Below are 18,481 nucleotides of genomic sequence, written 5' to 3'. Positions count from 1 at the left end.
CTTTGGGCTAATAGGTCCGGTGCTCGTGCTCCGAAGACTAAATTCAGACCAACAAATGGGGTCACTGTTCCTGACAGAAAAAGGAGAAGGAGAGTCTAGGTACTGTACAGAGTAAAGGGAACAGTCAACAAGACTGTTTCATGTTCCCTACCGCATCCCTAGAGATGTCATGCTTCATTATTGTGTCGGTGCTCCTCATCGGGCCAGCGATGCAATGCCCTATGAGCCCACTGAAAGGACACTGTGGCAGAGATCTTTTGGTTTTTACCAAGTTTGAGGAGTGTGAGGAATGCCTTAGTGGTGTGGTGTAAAGTGTGTGTGATTGAGTGAGTTAACACTGACTAGTGGATATCACCTCAGCCTTTAGTGAATAGATACCCCAGTCAGATTAAAAAAGCCTGATCAGCTTGTGCTACTCCCTTCTGTTTTCCTTAGTGAAATCAAACATGGGTCGATTCTCTTTTTCCTTTTTCTGTCATGATCAGTGACCCCCTTTCTTGGTCTGAAATAGTTGATAAACAGATGAAAAATATAAAAAAACCAATTATCCCTACAACCAACTGTTGATGCACTCCCCAAAAATTGCTTGGTCATTCCATCATTCAATATATTCCAACTAGCTGTTGAGTTATTTCTTGTGTTTCTGGTATTAACACCTTTTGCTCACGTGCCAGACTCCTGAGGCAATGTATTTTCTGATGCGTGATCTTCAACGAATGAAGCGCATCTCTTCAATAAATACATAAGAATGGTGTGAGTAGGGAAGCATACCCTCATTTGGTTCACTTTCCTTTGGGTAAATCGTATCTTTTGTCATAGTTGATCTTATTTTCTTACGAGTAGCAAGTAAATTCTGAACTTGAAGATGCGGCGTGCCTTAATGAACCTGAGGACCTCCATCTAATGTTTGTGCACAAGGTTTGACTTTTCTCAACTTTATGGAATTCCAGACCCTGTAGAATATCTGATGCAAAACAGAAATGCTCTTTTCCAGTCTATTTAGCTTTAGACATGACTGTTATATCACCCTGATATATGATCATCTGGTTATCCCTGTCAGTGATGCTACCATCCTTAGATGACAGTAAACAAAAAAGATTGCTGGCCCTCCTACTTATTTCGTCTCGCTTTCAACTTATGAGACCACAAACAAAAATCCACGTCACTTTGTTTGTATGGGTAATTTTATTTAACCCTTTTACTCATAATTTTTGTTGAGATTTATCTATTTCATGAGCAAGAAGAACACTTTATGTACACTTATATACAATACGAAAACATTTATACATATTTACAACTACTATACAAATACAATACAATACATACTATACAATGAATCAAACAATAATCAACAAACTTCTCGTGTGAAGAATATTAAGCGAATCCGTATTCAAAAATAATTACTCTTTCCGAAATAATCAAACCGCTATTAGACCCATAAGGTTTCAGAAAAAGTATATCAACGGCAGCAATCAGAAATTAATTCACAGTTAATTCCAACCAAAAAATGACTGAACCCATAAAGGGCAAATATTATGGGGTATCTGTCTGCCGTTTGCCGACGCGTTTCGAATCTGTAAAGGATTACAGATTCTCCTCAGGGCTCTCTCAGTGTTTTCAATCTACACAAAAATAAATGAAAACGAAGTTTGTTTAGAAGTTTGCGACTTGTTTTAAAGACCCCCTATTGTTGCTGAACTATGCTGAACTAGTTACCTTTATGCAGAATGCGGTGGGCTCTCGTGGTTCAGTTGTACACGAGGGGCTGTGCGCCGCAGAAAGTCAGTGGAGTAGAAGTTTAATTCTGCAAAAAAATTAATTCACAAACTTACAAAGCCATCTGGAGCGGTACCAAGTGACTACTACAGATCCAAAGCTGCACGCTCATACCTTCGTCGAGTGTGGCGTTGGATGCTACATTAAGTCCTCAGTTTGCTCATTCTACCTGTTCCGTGCGACCTGTAAAGCATAAGGGTCGCGCTCAGTATTGACATTAGTTATGGCACAAGGACGTTTAGGAAGTGTTGTGGAATTTTGTAAAGCCACATACCTAGGTTTCTGGTGGTTAGCACCGGACGGCGGTCGCCATGCCGAATGCTCGTTGTCTTAGTAAAAAATCCAGATTCAATCGGTGGTGGGGGCACGTGTTCCTCCCTGTTCTTTACAAACGCGTGGCTCACTCGCGCTGTAAGACATAAAGGGGTCCCTTAGTTCCTGAATCAATACAATTTTGGTGTAATGAAGACTCACTTCGTTGGAGCCTCACCGACACTCACCTCTCTATCGCATGGTCGAACCAGGAAATGCAAACGCTGGAACAGCCTAGTGGCTGTGCAGGGCTCCTACATCATAGTGAGCCAGGCGCTGGGCATTATGGATATTGTAGTTTATCAGAGGGGACACATTACAATCTTGAAATTTCTGAAAGTGTGTTCAACCCCGTTTGGGTGCTATTGAACTTTAGTATTAAATAAGCCTCTTTCTTCAATAGGATCTGATCTATATTAATCCCTGTTTTCAGTTGGTTAATGCTGAAAAGCACGGTCCAATTGAACTCATTTTCTCCGTGTTGTTTGTCGGAGAAATGTTGGACAAGGGGCGCAGTTAGCACTTTATTTTTGACCCGCGACCTGTGTTGAGTCATACGCGTGTTGACCTGCTGATTGGTCTTACCAATATAGATTTTATTGCAGGGACAAATTATGGCGTAGACAACATTTTTTGTTTTACAATTGGTAAAGCTGGTGTGGGACCAAGTTGTATTAGAGTGTTGGAAGGTGGTACCCTCAATGGTTGTATCGCACGCGATATAATTTCCACACCTAATAGCGGTTTGATTATTTCGGAAAGAGTAATTATTTTTGAATACGGATTCGCTTAATATTCTTCACACGAGAAGTTTGTTGATTATTGTTTGATTCATTGTATAGTATGTATTGTATTGTATTTGTATAGTAGTTGTAAATATGTATAAATGTTTTCGTATTGTATATAAGTGTACATAAAGTGTTCTTCTTGCTCATGAAATAGATAAATCTCAACAAAAATTATGAGTAAAAGGGTTAAATAAAATTACCCATACAAACAAAGTGACGTGGATTTTTGTTTGTGGTCTCATACGTTGAAAGCGAGACGAAATAAGTAGGAGGGCCAGCAATCTTTTTTGTTTACTGTTATATTGAGTCCAGCTGCCCCCCGTCCCAGGACCAAACTCCGTTGCTTTACTAACCATCCTTAGATGAAACACCATGGAACAAGAAAACGTCTAAAAGGGAGAGTAGAGTATTTCAAAAACTAGCTTTCAAATATGAATTGTAAAAATCTCCAGGGGTCAAGAACTAGAACTTTCATGTTGATTTCTCTGAACCAGGCTTAGGCCTCTCAGGAGATAAATACCCTATTTGTTGAACTGTTTATGAGCCACCCATTGATTCTGGGTTTTATAATTATTCTAGCTTTGTTATTTTGTAACCATCTTTTTAACCAAGTAAAGTTTACCGACAAAGCTCCCTTAGTGTGCTAAATTCCCTATACAACTTTTACTGTTTTTATCGATTCACAATTACTTTATTTTGTAGGATGAGGTAGCATACCTACAAAAGATCCCTCTACAGAACGTTTTAGAACCCTCTCATTGCCACCAGTACAGATGGATCTCTTATATTTTCTGTTCTCTAAAAACCAAGGCTACCTATCTACCCACCTTTTTTTTATGGACACAGCAGAGCTGCCACCTGTTTTAGTGAAAACTCTCTCTGGTTATTCCCATCAAGGCCAGACTCATGTCCCTAACAGATGCCTTTTGGGCTGGTGCACAGAGATCCTACTTGAAGTGCAATTGATGTACAACTTATTGATTCATGGAGTACTATTTTTCCTTCTTCTGGGAAAAGGGTAAAAAACCTCTCCAACCAAATGTCAATGTGCATCCCCAGTTTGGGAAGAGTGTATTTTCTCAGTTATGTGTTGGACTTGAAAGCAAACATCAACATGTGTATATTAAGAAGAGTCATATTCCCTGAGCAAGGGGTAGCCATGATCATCACTTCACCACAATTCCAGAATAGGGGAGATGCCAGGCAAATGGCTATTCACAAACCCAATTGGATAATGCAGTGACTCTACTATTAAATTATCCAGTCATGTTCATGAAGTATCAGCTGCCTGGTATTTCATGTTCATGCAGGGATGCTCCTCCTGGTGTTTCTCTTGTATCTGCCTGTTGGCTCTCTGAATTATGGTGTAATACTGATACAGTGGGAGGAGTGATGGGATTGAATTGGGTAACCTCTGCTCCATAGTCTTTTGTCCCTGATACTAACCCAGAATTCCCTTAACTAGAGGGCAGTACCAAAGATATCAAGGAGTTCACAAAGACCAGCTAGAGTTCAGCTAGGCAAAGCAGGTGTTCACTCTTGAGGCCCTGTAATTTCATCCCTGGTAATGGTTTGTTGTTCAGTTGTGCCCAGCATAATATTAGTTGGTATAGAAGCTCCACTACTGCAGCAGTGAAGATATTCTGAGCTAGCATGTTGTCATTCTCCAGTATTCAATCTTTCATAGATTCACATGCTTGTATCTTCCCCGTCGTCATGGTGGAAGTCTCCCGGTAAATAATAACCATAGCAGTAGAAGAAAAAACTGCCTGGAAACCATAGAGTAGTGAAACAATAGGTAACCTCTCCTACTCATTATGTGGCCCAAACTACAGCCAATCAGCAGCCAGCCCCAGCCTACACCATTCCCAGCAGAGCCACCATACCTCAGATTTCCAACCGACTTTGTGTGAGAAGGAGTCTCCCTGAGCTCAGCTCAGTTTTTCTCTCTTCATTGAAATTTTGACCTTCACAGTTGGAAGTCAGGTACTGTTTTGTCAGGATTATTTCATTCAAAATGTCTGAAGGCTCCAAGAAGAGACTTTTCAGAGCTTGCAGGTCCTGTGGCAAGGCCAGATTCTTTTCTGAGGATCCACACAAGGAATGCTTGTACTGTTTGTACCCTAAGCATATCCCTAAGGACTGCAAATATTGCCGGACCTTCTCTGCCAAAACCCTTAAGGATAGAGAACCTCGACTTTTAATATGGCTTCAAAAGAGAAAATCTACAGACTCTGAGTCTGAGGGGAAGCCAAGGGACACACCTCTAAGAAACAGAAAAGAGGGTCCTCTGAGGAAAAAGGAGATGTGAAGAAACAAAAAGCAGGAAAAAACAAGGAAGGTGAACCTTCTTCTTCTCTCCCTCCAACTCCTCTCAAGCCTTCCTCAGAAAAGAAGGCTCCGTTGTCGCTTCCGTCGACGAAATCTGCTGAAATTCCAGTCAAATCGCCGACGAGGCCGTCGACAACCTCGACGACGACCACGACAATCTCGACGACGACAGCTTCGTCGACATTGATGACGTCGACGACTCCGTCGACGGTGAGTACCAGACCCTCGTCGACGGCAAGATCTTCGTCGACGACCATCCCGTCGACGATGCAGCTGATGGTTCCGTCAACGGTCCCGTCAGCTTCATATTAAAAGCCAGGACTCGGATGAGGAAGACTTTCAGGAGGTCCAGGAGCATTTCTCTTTCAAAGATCGCCCGGTCAGAGGCCATAATGGGATAGGAGTCTTTTCATCAGGCTTACCACTATGAGGACGAAGAGGAAACGGATACATCTGTTCGGGAAGAGACTATGTCTGTGCCTGTATCCTTGGTATCAGACTTAAGACACATGATTGAAAGCTATTACCGTCGCTTTCCGGAAGATAATGCTACAGCCTCTTCCACTGCCTCTGCTACTGTCTCTCAACCTGTGAAAGGCACACCACTGGTTCAGCCACCTCCTCCACCTCAACAGACGGATGTCCAAAAGGTTATTACAATTCGGGATGATTTGAATGATTCCGATCACGACGATCAGGAGGAGGAAGGAGAAATTCCTCAAGATGATGTGGTTGGAGATGAATGGGACCAATATATTGTTCCAACTTCCCCGGTGTCGTCTTTGCCTCAAGCAAGCTCTCCTTCAGAGGACATAGCCAGCTTCCACGATCTGAAGGAAAAGCGGTTAAGAGATTTCAACTTACAATGCCAGTTAAGGAAAGCGAATGCTTTCTTTACGACTTCAAAGAGTCTGCTAGGAAGTCTGTAAGAGCCATTCCAATTATTCAACATGTCTGGGATGAAGGACTAAAGCTGATGAAGAATCCAGCTTCAGTTCCAGCATCTACACCCAAGCTGGATAAGAAGTATCGTGCTACGGAAACGGCTCCAGCATGTCTTATAGGTCATCCTCGACCGGAGTCGGTTGTGACTCAAGCAGCGCAGAAGCGCTCCAAGAACCCAATGACAACATGCTTTGCACCCCCTGATAAGGAGGGCAAGAAGATGGATGGCATAGGTAAACGCTTTGCAGTCATGGCAGCAGCATCAATCAAAGCAGCTAATGCGATGGCACTCTGGGCCGGTTTAATAGACAGATGTGGTCTGACATCGCACCACTACTGTCGCATCTTCCGGATGACAAGAAAGCGGAGGCGAATTCCATTCTGATTGATGGTGCCAGGGCAGCGTCGGAGTCCATAGACGTAGCAATGGACATAGCGTCTATTGCTTTTCGCCAGATGGCTGGTGCAGTAGCCCTGCGAACGCAAGGATGGCTCAAGGCCACATCTTTTAATCTTTTAGACCTGAGGTCCAGTCCAAAATCTTGGACATGCCATTTGATGATGAAAGCCTTTTTGGTAAGCATATTGATGAGGCGCTGCAGGGGATAAAAGCAGATACTGATACTGCTAGATCCTTGGGATCATTGCAGCAAGGCCGTTATCAGTCATTTCGCGGCAGAGGATCCAGAGGACATTTTCAACAGCGTTCCTCCTATCAATCTAATGGGTACCAACCGTACAATCAACAGGGATACCCTCAGTACACCTCCAACCAGCAGTATCGGTCCTCGAATACTTCTTTCCAACAACAAGGAAGGAGAAAATCTGCTGCCAGAGGAAAGCAAGACTCTGGTCGCAGACAGTGATGTTCTTCAGGCGCCTCCAACACTGTTTCAGATCAACCAGTTTCACTACCTCTCTCAGTTTCTTCCGCATTGGCAGTCCATAACACCGGGCAGATGGGTATTCAACATCATTACACAGGGTCACGCCCTGGAATTCTCACAAAAACCTCCAAATCGTCCACCTCTCTGCCGAGTTCAACAACATCTAGCAGCCCTCAAAGCAGAGATCTTATCACTCATTCTGAAAGGAGCGATAGAGGAAGTCCCATCAGACCAGCAGGGAACCGGTTTTTATTCACATTTCTTCCTAATAAGGAAAAAGCATTCTTCAAAATGGAGGCAGGTACTGGACCTCAGAGATCTGAACAAATACATAAAGAAAATTTCTTTCCGCATGCTGTCCTTACAGGAAATTCTTCTACTTCTTCGCAAGGGAGACTACATGGTCTCTCTAGACCTGTTGGATGCATACTTCCACATTCCGATCCACAAAAAACACAAGAAGTATCTTCGATTCATGGTGGCGGGGCACCATTACCAGTTCAAGGTGTTGCCTTTCGGCCTGAAGTCTGCCACCAGAATATTCACAAAATGCATGGCTCCAATAGCGGCACATCTAAGGCAGCAAGGTCTCCAAATTTTCCCTTATTTGGACGACTGGTTGATAAAAGGACCATCGTACCAAGCAACACAAAGATCTTTACGGATTTGCGTGGATCTTTTTCAAAGATTAGGCCTTCGGATAAACAGAGAAAAGTAATTTCTCCTTCCGACACGTTCCCTTCAATTCCTAGGAGCAATCTTAAAAACTCAGGAAGTAAAAGCGTACCCATCAGAGGAACGAGTAACAAAAATCCTGAATCTAACTGCATCTCTGACATCAAAAAAGTCCACTTCCATCAGGATATTCAGGTCCTTACTGGGAATGATGTCCTCCTGTATCCCATTGATTCCCAGCTGCCGTTTGCAGATGAGACCACTGCAAGAAGCTCTGGACAAACAATGGGTTCATTCGACGACAAGCTGGTCTTAACATGTCGGATGAAACGAGCAATGTCATGGTGGGGTATCAGGAGCAACCTGACAAAGGGCCTGTTATTCGAACCACAATCGCCAAGTTACGTCATGACATCAGACGCTTCATTACGAGGTTGGGGAGCACACCTGCAGGACCTAGAGATTCAAGGCCTTTGGTCTCCCCAAGAGGCAAAACTTCACATCAATCTCTTGGAATTGAAAGCTGTTTCCCTGGGCCTTCAGGCCTTTCTTCCCAGAATCCAAGGTTCATCGGTCTTAGTGCGGACGGACAGCACTACAACAATGTTTTACCTTCGCAAGCAGGGTGGCACAAGATCAAAGCCCCTATCGACACAGACACAAAAAATCTGGACTTGGCTTCTGCGTCACAAAATATCTCTGCAAGTGGAACATGTTCCAGGGATAGAAAACACAAAAGCAGATCTGTTAAGCAGGTCGTCCGACATTTGCCACGAGTGGGAACTATGTCAAGTCCAACTGAATCGTATTTTCAACTTGTGGGGCAAGCCAGGTTTGGACCTGTTCGCAACTCAGAGCAACAAAGTGCAAGCATTATGCCAGCAGGTTCCCTCAGCAGGGTTCCAGAGGGAATGCCCTTCATCTCCGATGGACAGGGATGTTTGCTTATGCATTTCCTCCCTTTCCCCTAATTCCGAGAATATTGAGAAAGATGAGATCGGAACCTTGCCAAATAATTCTAATAGCACCTGCCTGGCCGAGGCAGTTTTGGGTTACAGAACTTCTCCAGCTGTCGGTGGAACCAAGGATACAGTTCCCAATAACCAGGGATTTGATTTCCATGAACAGAGGCCAAGTACTTTATCCACAATAGACCTCTCTAAAATTGTCGGCTTGGAACCTTTTGAGCACGAATTCCAGTCTTTAGATATCCCTCCGGAATGTCGTGAAATATTGAAAAGTTCCGCAGCACTGTCTACCAACTAGACATATACTGCAAAATGGAAATGATTCTGTAATTGTTGCCTTGCTCATACAGTGCATCCCTTCTCGTCTTCACCTGAACAAATTCTTCCTTATTTGCTGCATTTAGCCAGATCAGGACTGTCACATTCATCTATTAAAGTCCATCTAGCAGCAATATCTAGATACCGAAGATCTCCAGGTCGCCCATCTCTGTGGTCCCAAAGATTAATCAAGGAATTTTTAAAAGGGTTATTCAGAAAGTTTCCTCCAGTTACGCGTCCTCCGCCTCCATGGCAACTTAACACAGTCTTGTCACAACTCATGAAAGCTCAGTTCGAGCCAATCCACAAGTCGGAATTGCAATTCCTGTCATGGAAAGTAGCATTACTCCTGGCACTAACATCAGCCAGGAGAGTCAGCGAAATCCAAGCTTTTTCAATACAGGATCCCTTCATACAATTCAGGCCAGATAAGGTGATGCTAAGAACTAATCCGAAATGTGTTCCTAAAATACCCTCTTCTTTTCATCTATATGAACCGATGATTCTTCATACATATTTCAAGAATCCTTCTACAGTGGCTGTTAAAGTTCTTCATACTTTGGACATTGGCAGATGTCTAAAGTTCTACATTGAAAAGACAAAATCCTTTCGCAAATCGAATCAATTGTTTGTTGCTTACTCTGGGCCAAGAAAAGGTCTGGCCCTTTCAAGATCCTCCATCTCTAGATGGAATGCATCCGCAATAGTCTTCTTTAAAGAGAAAGAAGGAAGACCTCTCGACATGAAAGTCCGTGCTCACGATACATGGAAGATGGCAACGTCTTCTGCATTGCTCGCAGGAGTACCCCTTCCACACCTATGCAGAGCAGCAACCTGGTCGAATATTCATACATTCACAAACATTACTGTCTGGACACAGAATGGAAAGCAGATGCAGCAGTGGGATAGGCAGTTCTGTGACATCTTTTTAAATAAGGTACATGTTTATAAATGTCTACTGTTTTTCTATAATGTTGTTTCTGATAGATACATCTGCCAGTGGATTCCTCACCTTGTGAATATCCCCCTTGCGTCAGCAACATTCGGAAATTCTTTTTTGTAGCTTCGCGCCGACGTGGACTTGGACGTCATAGAGACACGGCATCGCTCGCGACTCCGCTGACGTCACCAACGCCTACAATAGGCCCACGCCGGCGTGATGACATCAGTTCCCTTTTTTCTGCGTCGTCGACGCTAACGGTTTCGGGATACTCAGTAGCTTTTGGTAACTCTGTTACTATTTTTCCTTGTTTTCTTGTTCTCTTGCCTCTTTGTCTCCCTAAAATGTCGACAAAGAAGACCGGATTTAAGCCCTTCAGGGAGTGCGGGAAGATGATGTCCATTACGGATCCGCACCAAGACTGTATTTGGTGTTTAAGCTCCGACCACGACGTGGATGGATGTTCATTGTGCCGAAAATTGAACCCAAAGGCCCTGCGAGAGAGGGAAACCAAACTTCTTGTAGCGAAGCTGAAAGCTGACAAAGGTAGGAAGACTTCAAGATCCCGATCGAGGAGGATAAAGTCGAAGTCGAAGTCAAGATCTCGAGAGGCATCGGCTTCGAAGTCCTCGTCAGAACATGCTACAAGGTCGCATAAGATGCACAAGAGAAGGAGGCATGAGTCTCGACGTCATTCAGGTGAGAAGTCGGGCTCGAAGTTGAGGTCGCCCAAAAAGGTTCCAACGAAGGTGATCACGCCGCAAGAGGCTTCGGATCGGGAAGGTGAGGCCTTGCCTTCGGAGTCACAAGTTCATTCTCCGGCTCCGGCTTCTAATCCAACTCCGACGCCGTCTCCGGCTTAAGAGGAGGAGGAGGAGGTCCCTGTGGAGGAAGAAGAATCGGCGCCTGTAGAAGAGCCGGATTCGAACCTACCTCGAGATCGGCCTGAGGGTGTTCATCCAACTTTTCCTGCACCAGGCCAGGACCCATCATCGTTCCTGAACGCTATGTATGGCGTATTCTCGAGATCATGGTACCCCTCTGGTTCACCTTCGGGTCCTATGGGTCCACTGGCATTTAATTTGGGTGTTCCACACTCTTATGCCCCGGCACCATTCATGCCGTTTATGCCAGCCCCGACGCCGCCGTGGCAGTACCCGGCTCCACCGAGGTCGACACCGGCACGGCCGAAGTCGACGACTCCGATACCGGCGTCGCCCGCTCCAAGCAGACCTTCGGAGCATCCATCTGGGCCATCGGATTAGGTACCGACGTCGGCTCCGGCTCCGTCGGAGTCGATGGTGGATCCGGCTGCGAGTTTTTGTAAAGGAGAGGTCCAGGAGGGAAGCACAACGCCTCTTGGAGGAACAAAGGTACATCGAGTCTCATCCAGACTTGAAGGAAGGTGAGCTGGATGAGGATTGCTTCGAAGAGCTGGCTGGTGCTAGTGGCCTAGATTTTTCCCCAGAGTGGGAATTACCATCAGTTCCGGATGCGCCTTCAAAGGATGTCCAGCCATATCCTGTGGTAATGAGGAAGGCAGCAGGACTTTTAGATTTGACATTACCAACTGTTAAATTTAAGTCAAATCTGCTTACGGAAGTACTCCATTCACCAAGCTTAGCAGTGGAGCCGTTACTCCCATTTATTGAGGCTTTAACTGAACCCATTATAGAGGTGTGGAAAAAGCCTCTTTCTGCACCTGCTGTTTCAAAAAGTGTGGCGAGGAGATATAGGGTGGCACTGGAAGACCCTGCCTTTTTAACATCTCGCCCTTCTCCTGAAAGCCTGGTAATTCAGGCTGTGTGCTCTAAGAAGTCAGTAGGTGCTTTTCCCCAGGTGCCTGGTGACACGGAGGCCAAGAAGCAAGATCAAGTGGCCAAGAAGACATTCTCCTCCTCAAGTATGGCGTTAAAGTCTACAAATGCCACTTGTCTCATGGGGAGGTATGTGCACGCACTTATGGACTCAATGCGCACGTTGATTCCTAAGATTCCGGATGACAGCAGGGGTGACTTTGAGGAGGTGTTGTCTGATACTCAAGCAGCAGCACGTCAAGTTATCCAAAGCGGTCTAGATACTGCTGATTCTGTGGCACGGATCATGGGTACTGCAGTAGCCACAAAAAGATCAGCTTGGCTAAAATCCTCGGATTTTTCAGCAGACGTGCAGGCAGCACTGTTGGATCTGCCATTTGATGGAGTTGGACTCTTTGGCAAGAAGGCAGATACAGCCTTAGAGAGGTTTAAAGACAGCAGAGCAACTGCGAAATCTCTTGGTCTTCAAGTAAGAGGTTCAACGACCAGGAAGTTCAGAGCATTTGGACGCTCTTCATTTCGGACCTATAGACAAGGTCAGCAGCAGCAACAACAGCAGCAGCAGCAAAATACCTTGTATAGGTCATACAGGGGAATGCAAAGGGTTCGTCTTCGAGGACGTCAAGCCTCTTCCTCCTCCCTCTCCTCCAACCCCCCAGCAACAGAAAAGCAGCCCTAGATCCGCCATTCAGGATCGTGTGGGTCCGGTGGGGGGTCGGCTTACCTACTTCCTACGGGATTGGGAATTGGTTACATCAGATCTTTGGGTTCTCAATCTCGTAGAAAATAGGTATGCCCTTCCCTTTCGGGAATTCCCTCCCAATTACCCTCCCTGCCAAGGTTATTGCACAGAGGAACATCTGTTACTTCTACAGGAGGAAATACAGACTCTGTTAAGAAAGGGTGCGATAGAGGTGGTCCCAGAGCAGGAAAGGGGTCAGGGATGCTACTCGCGGTATTTCCTGATCCCCAAGAAGGATGGCAGACTTCGTCCAATCTTGGATCTCAGGATCTCTAATCTCTATCTGAAACAGGAGAAATTCAAGATGCTCACCCTTGCACAGGTTCTTCAAGCGCTGCTGGAAGAAGACTGGATGGTGTCGCTCGACTTGCAGGATGCGTATTTTCACATACCAATCCTGAAGTCGCACAGGAAGTATCTCCGTTTTACACTGGGGTCGCAACACTACCAGTTTGCGGTCCTTCCTTTTGGGATTACTACTGCGCCTCGAGTCTTCACCAAGGTGATGGCGGTGGTGGCAGCACATCTCAGAAGGTCGGGGATCCCGGTATTCCCATATTTGGACGACTGGCTGATCAAAGCAGAGTCGTCAGAGAAAGTGCTCCAACATCTGCAAGAGACAACCCAGTTGTTGTACAGGTTGGGTTTTTCAATAAATGTACCCAAGTCTCACCTGGTGCCCTCTCAGCGCAACCTGTTCATAGGTGCGGTTCTGGACACAACTGTGTGTCGTGCATTCCCTCCTCCTCAAAGGATTTGCGACATACAGGAAATGATTCGTTTATTTTACAGTGGAGCGGTTGTTCCAGTCCTGAAGGTCCTTCGCCTGCTCGATCTGATGGCTTCATGCATTCTGTTGGTCAACCATGCACGCTGGCACATGAGGGCGCCCCAGTGGTGTCTCTGCAGGCAGTGGTATCAAAACAACGGGGATCTCAGGGAGTCAGTGAGGATCTCCAGAGAAGCTGCAGCGGATGTGTCTTGGTGGGGTGTGGAAGGCAACCTGTCTCAAGGGAAGCCTTTTCATCTGCCTCATCCGGAGGCCACAGTTATAACGGATGCATCCACTCTAGGGTGGGGTGCTCATCTAGGGGATCTGGAGGTCAAGGGTCTTTGGTCTCCAGAGGAAAGGTTGCTTCATATCAACCTTCTGGAATTGCGGGCGATACGTTTGGCACGCAAGGCCTTCCTTCCTTCCCTTTGCGGTCAGTCGGTTCAAGTCCTGACGGACAACATGACCGCGATGTGGTACATCAACAAACAGGGAGGAGTGGGGTTGCAGTGTCTCAGCAGGGAGGCACTGCGGCTCTGGTCCTGGGTTCAGGACCAACAGATTTGTCGGATGGCAAATCATCTGGCCGGGGTTCTGAACGTACGTGCAGACAATCTCAGTCGGCAGTTCTCGGCCGACCACGAGTGGAGGCTCCATCCAGAGGTAGTTCGCGACATCTTTCAGATTTGGGGAACTCCTTGGGTGGACCTGTTTGCCACTCACGAGAATGCTCACTGCCCATCATTCTGCAGTCTCCAGTATCCGATGCAAGGAGCCTTGGGGGACGCGTTTCAGTTGAGTTGGGGAAGTCAACTCCTTTACGCGTTTCCTCCCATACCCTTGATTCCTCAGGTTCTGAGGAAGATTCGCCAAGACCAGGCCCAAGTTATATTGGTCGCCCCGGATTGGCCGAGAAGGGTGTGGTATACAGATCTTCACCACCTCTCCTCTCACCCGCCGCTCCGTCTCCCTCTCAGGGCAGACCTCCTCTCTCAGATGGAGGGGCAGGTTCTACACCCCCACCTCCAGACATTACACCTTCATGCCTGGAGATTGAACGGGGCAACCAGAATTCCTTTTCTCTCCCGCCTGATGTGGTGGATGTCATCTTATCAGCCAGGCGTGACTCCACTAAGTCCATATATTCTTACAGAAGGTCAAGATTTGTCGCATGGTGTGGAGAGAAAACAATTGACCCTTTGAAAGCCCATTTATCTGATGTTCTCCAGTTTGCTCTCTCTCTGGCGCGGCAGGGCTTGCTGTTGCCACAGTTAAGGGCTATCTTTCAGCGCTGTCGGCATTTCTCTGCTTGCCAGACCAGCCATCTCTTTTTAAGTCTCCAGTAGTGCTGAGGTTTTTGAAGGGCCTCACAATTAAGTTCCCACCTATTCCTTTTATTGTGCCTCAGTGGAGCTTCAAGCTCTTAGTTCCAAGCCCCCATTCTTGACCATTCATGCTGATCGAATGGTTCTTAGGACCAGGGCTACTTTTCTCCCTAAGGTGGTGACTCCTTTCCACCTTGGTCAATCCATTACCCTTCCTACCTTTTATCCTCCCCCTCACCCTTCCAAGGAGGATGAGAGACTGCATTGTCTGGACCCTAAGAGGGCTGTAAGCTTCTACATGGACAGAACGAAAGACTGTCGTATGGATGACCAGCTCTTCATTGGTTTTTCTGGTTGTAAAAAAGGAAGAGCGGTCCATAAAAGAACATTATCAAGATGAATCGTCCTCTGCATTAAGATCTGCTACTCTTTGGCCGGTAAGGAACCACCAGAGGGTATACGGGCTCATTCTACAAGGGCTAAGTCGACAACCTCAGCATTGGCTAGAGGTGTGCCTGTAGAGGATATTTGCAGAGCCGCGACTTGGACCTCCCTCCACACTTTCGCGAAGCATTACTGCTTAGATACCGAAGTGAGGAGGGAGGGTAACTTTGCGCGCTCTGTTCTCCAGGACTTCCTGGTTTAGAAGAGTGGACACCCTCCTCCGGGAGTGGGGACTGCTGTGGGACTCTATTCACAAGGTGAGGAATCCACTGGCAGATGTATCTATCAGAAGAACAAGTTACTTACCTTCGGTAACGCTTTTTCTGGTAGATACAGTATCTGCCTGTGGATTCCTCACTGACCCGCCCGCCTCCCCATTGTCCACTCTTCTATACCAGAATTACTGTAATGTTTTTACTTCATGGTCAAGAAAATGTGTTATTTCAAATGTTTTCTGCATTTGCTTCACACTGTGTGTGTTACCTTGACTATTGTGTACTGTGTATACTGTGTATATATCTACTGTCATTGGTCCGTCCGTGTGCCTCGAAGGCACGGAAAAAAGGGCGGAACTGATGTCTTCACGCCGGCGTGGGCCTATTGTAGGCGTCGGTGACGTCAGCGGAGTCGCGAGCGATGCCGTGTCTCTATGACGTCCAAGTCCACGTCGGCGCGAAGGTACAAAAAAGAATTTCCGAATGTTGCTGACGCAAGGGGGATATTCAAGAGGTGAGGAATCCACAGGCAGATACTGTATCTACCAGAAAAAGCGTTACCGAAGGTAAGTAACTTGTTCTTTTCTGCACAAATGACTGTAATGACAAAGGTCGCTTGTTTGTACCCTTTTGATTCTTAAAGAGTTATTTTTTAAAAGGAGTTTATGGCATCCAGCCCCGAGAAAAAAGGGGGTCTAGCCTAGAAAAGCTCTGACAACAAGGACTGCTATCTACTCTGATACAAGCATGTGAATCTATGAAAGATTGAATACTGGAGAAAGAACTAGTTACTTACCTGTACACTATGGTTCTCCAGTATTATCTTTCATAGATTCACATGCGCCCGCCCACCTCCCCGTTTCTGCTAGGTAGACCACCTTTTATCTCTGGTTTTCCTGCATAGCTCACGCTTGGGCGGTAGGAAATCTGAGGTATGGTGGCACTGCTGGGAATGGTGTAGGCCGGTGCTGGCTGCTGAATGGCTGTAGTTTGGGCCACATAATGAGGAGGAGAGGTTACCTATTGTTTCACTACTCTATGGTTTCCAGGCAGTTTTTTCTTCTACTGCTATGGTTATTATTTACCGGGAGACTCCCACCATGACGACGAGGAAGATACAAGCATGTGAATCTATGAAAGATAATACTGGAGAACCATAGTGTACAGGTAAGTAACTAGTTCTATATGTATTCTGCATTTTTATATTACGTTTTTTTTTACTTTTTCTCTTCCTTGTATGTTAACATCATGGTTATCATGATTAATTTTTCTTTTCCCCCGAAGGGTTGTGGATTTGGCTACAGATACACACGTCTTCCCCATTTGTTGAAAACAAAGCCAGAAGATGCAAACCTGCCAAGCCTTCAGAGTAAGTATGAGTAATTGTTTCTCCATTAATTGACTGTTAGGTGATGTTTCAGTTGCTGTCATCTTGATAGAATTTTAACATGCTCTTGAATATTTGTGCCCCTGTGGTGGAGATAATAGATAGATTTTTCCCGCCATTATTAATTGATAAATATTCTGTTAACAATATTGATATTTGCAAGCAAAAAATATTTAGCAGTTAACAAGATGTATCAAATCAATAAATTGATCTGTGCACATTAGGATTGTGTACAGTAAGGTACTTCACATACTGATATTAATGAGTACTTTGTTGCTGATCTACATAATTGTAGCTAGTTATAGGAAAAATAGTAGCATACTGTTGAGAAGAGAGGAATTCAACCATTGGTAAAACGTAAAGGTGGCTCAGTGCTTAGTGTAAAGGTAAGCACATTAATATGGTTACAGCACCTTTATGGTTAAAATGCTGCCACAATAAATTGTGCTAGTTCTTCTTTTACACATGCCCCATCTTGTAGATCATAATAGGATCTAAGTTGGCATACCTGTCGGGTCTACTGCCAAATTGCAAATCATACTAGCAGCCTGAAGAGACCAACCACATTCACGTCTGCCATGATAGCACTTGACTGAATCCAGATAGATGAACTGTCCAACTTCCAAGCCCTCTGTCTCGTGCATAAAATACTCCATGGATGTGCAGTGGGTACTTAATCCTTGCACATTGACTAGAAATGGAAGGTATGCCTCACATTACAAACCGTGTCTTAAACCAGTGAAATACCAATATAATGAAGACAAAATTCTGTATAGACAAGCTGTAGGAAAGTAGCATCTGCTTTCATAGTTACCCTCACTTTTTGGTGGTGTTATATTGTTTTTTGACTAGTCTGACTGGGATCCTGCTAATCAGGACCTCTGTCAATGTGCTCTCTCCCTAAATTTGACTATGATTAGTACTTTGGTATCTTCCCAATAGGCTACTGGTGTACCCTTGTAAGTCCGTAGTATATGGTTCTAAACTACATAGGTGTAGGAAAACTGCTCTGTATATACTAAACCAAAATGAGGTATAGTGTGCACAGAGTCCAGTGGAACCCCAAAAGTAGGCAGAGGTAAAAGTAGATAGCACCTTACTCTCTATTTGTGGTACTGTGGGCGAGCAGTAAGGCTTTATTAGATGGCAGTGTTTAGCATTTGTTGTACACACTCAGGGAGCAAATGATGTCACACACTCAAAGACTGAACTCAGACCAATTTCTTTGTATAACATATATTTAGTTATATTTATTTTCAAGAACAAAGCAAGCCTGGTACAGGTAAGTGTAAATGGTACTTTTCAAGGCAGGTTGAACAATACAAGCAAGCTGAAGGAAAATGTCTTCATTACAGGTTTGTACATATTTTCACTACAGTGGAGATTACTGTTAGATTACTTTTGATTATTTTACAGATTACTTTATGGAATACTTTTTCTACTCAGTGTGATTTGCCTAGATATCACACTAGGATATTTCCTAGAGAAAAGGTAAGTAAAGCAGTTTTCAGTTATTTGTTGTTTTTCAAGTTCTCATACAAAACCAACTCCACAATTTTCAAGGAAAACAGTCAATGCATTCCTATGTAGAAAATGTGGTTTTGCAGCATGAATCTTTCTGGATTCAGTATGCTGTGCATTATTCCGCCATCTAGTGGTTGGGTCTGGAATTGTAGTATTTCTTCTCTTTTATTTTATTTTTTTCTGTGGCCCAGGTGGGCGTCGACATACCACCATTTGGTGTCCTTCGTGAATGTCGACACGCTTCCTCTGGAAGTACCCACCTTTGGTCGCCATCTCCAGATTCTTTTTTCCGCCGTTGGATCTGGATCAACAGTG

At 45.1% G+C, this 18,481-nt stretch overlaps 1 protein-coding gene across 1 annotated transcript in view; it reads left to right on the top strand.

Annotated features, from left to right (window-relative positions):
* Positions 1 to 18,481, top strand: part of RNF123 (ring finger protein 123) — a 2,099,603-nt gene that overhangs the window by 1,259,010 nt on the left and 822,112 nt on the right. The window contains exon 31 of the mRNA XM_086938772.1: positions 16,540 to 16,624. Within this exon, the coding sequence (XP_086794898.1) occupies positions 16,540 to 16,624 (85 nt within the window). The remainder of the gene's footprint in view (positions 1 to 16,539; positions 16,625 to 18,481) is intronic.

The sequence above is a fragment of the Lissotriton vulgaris genome, chromosome 9 (genome assembly GCF_964263255.1).
Source record: "Lissotriton vulgaris chromosome 9, aLisVul1.2, whole genome shotgun sequence".
Classification (NCBI taxonomy): Eukaryota; Metazoa; Chordata; class Amphibia; order Caudata; family Salamandridae; genus Lissotriton; species Lissotriton vulgaris.
Note: the sequence above shows the minus strand (reverse complement) of the source record. Positions and strands in the feature narration are given on the sequence as shown.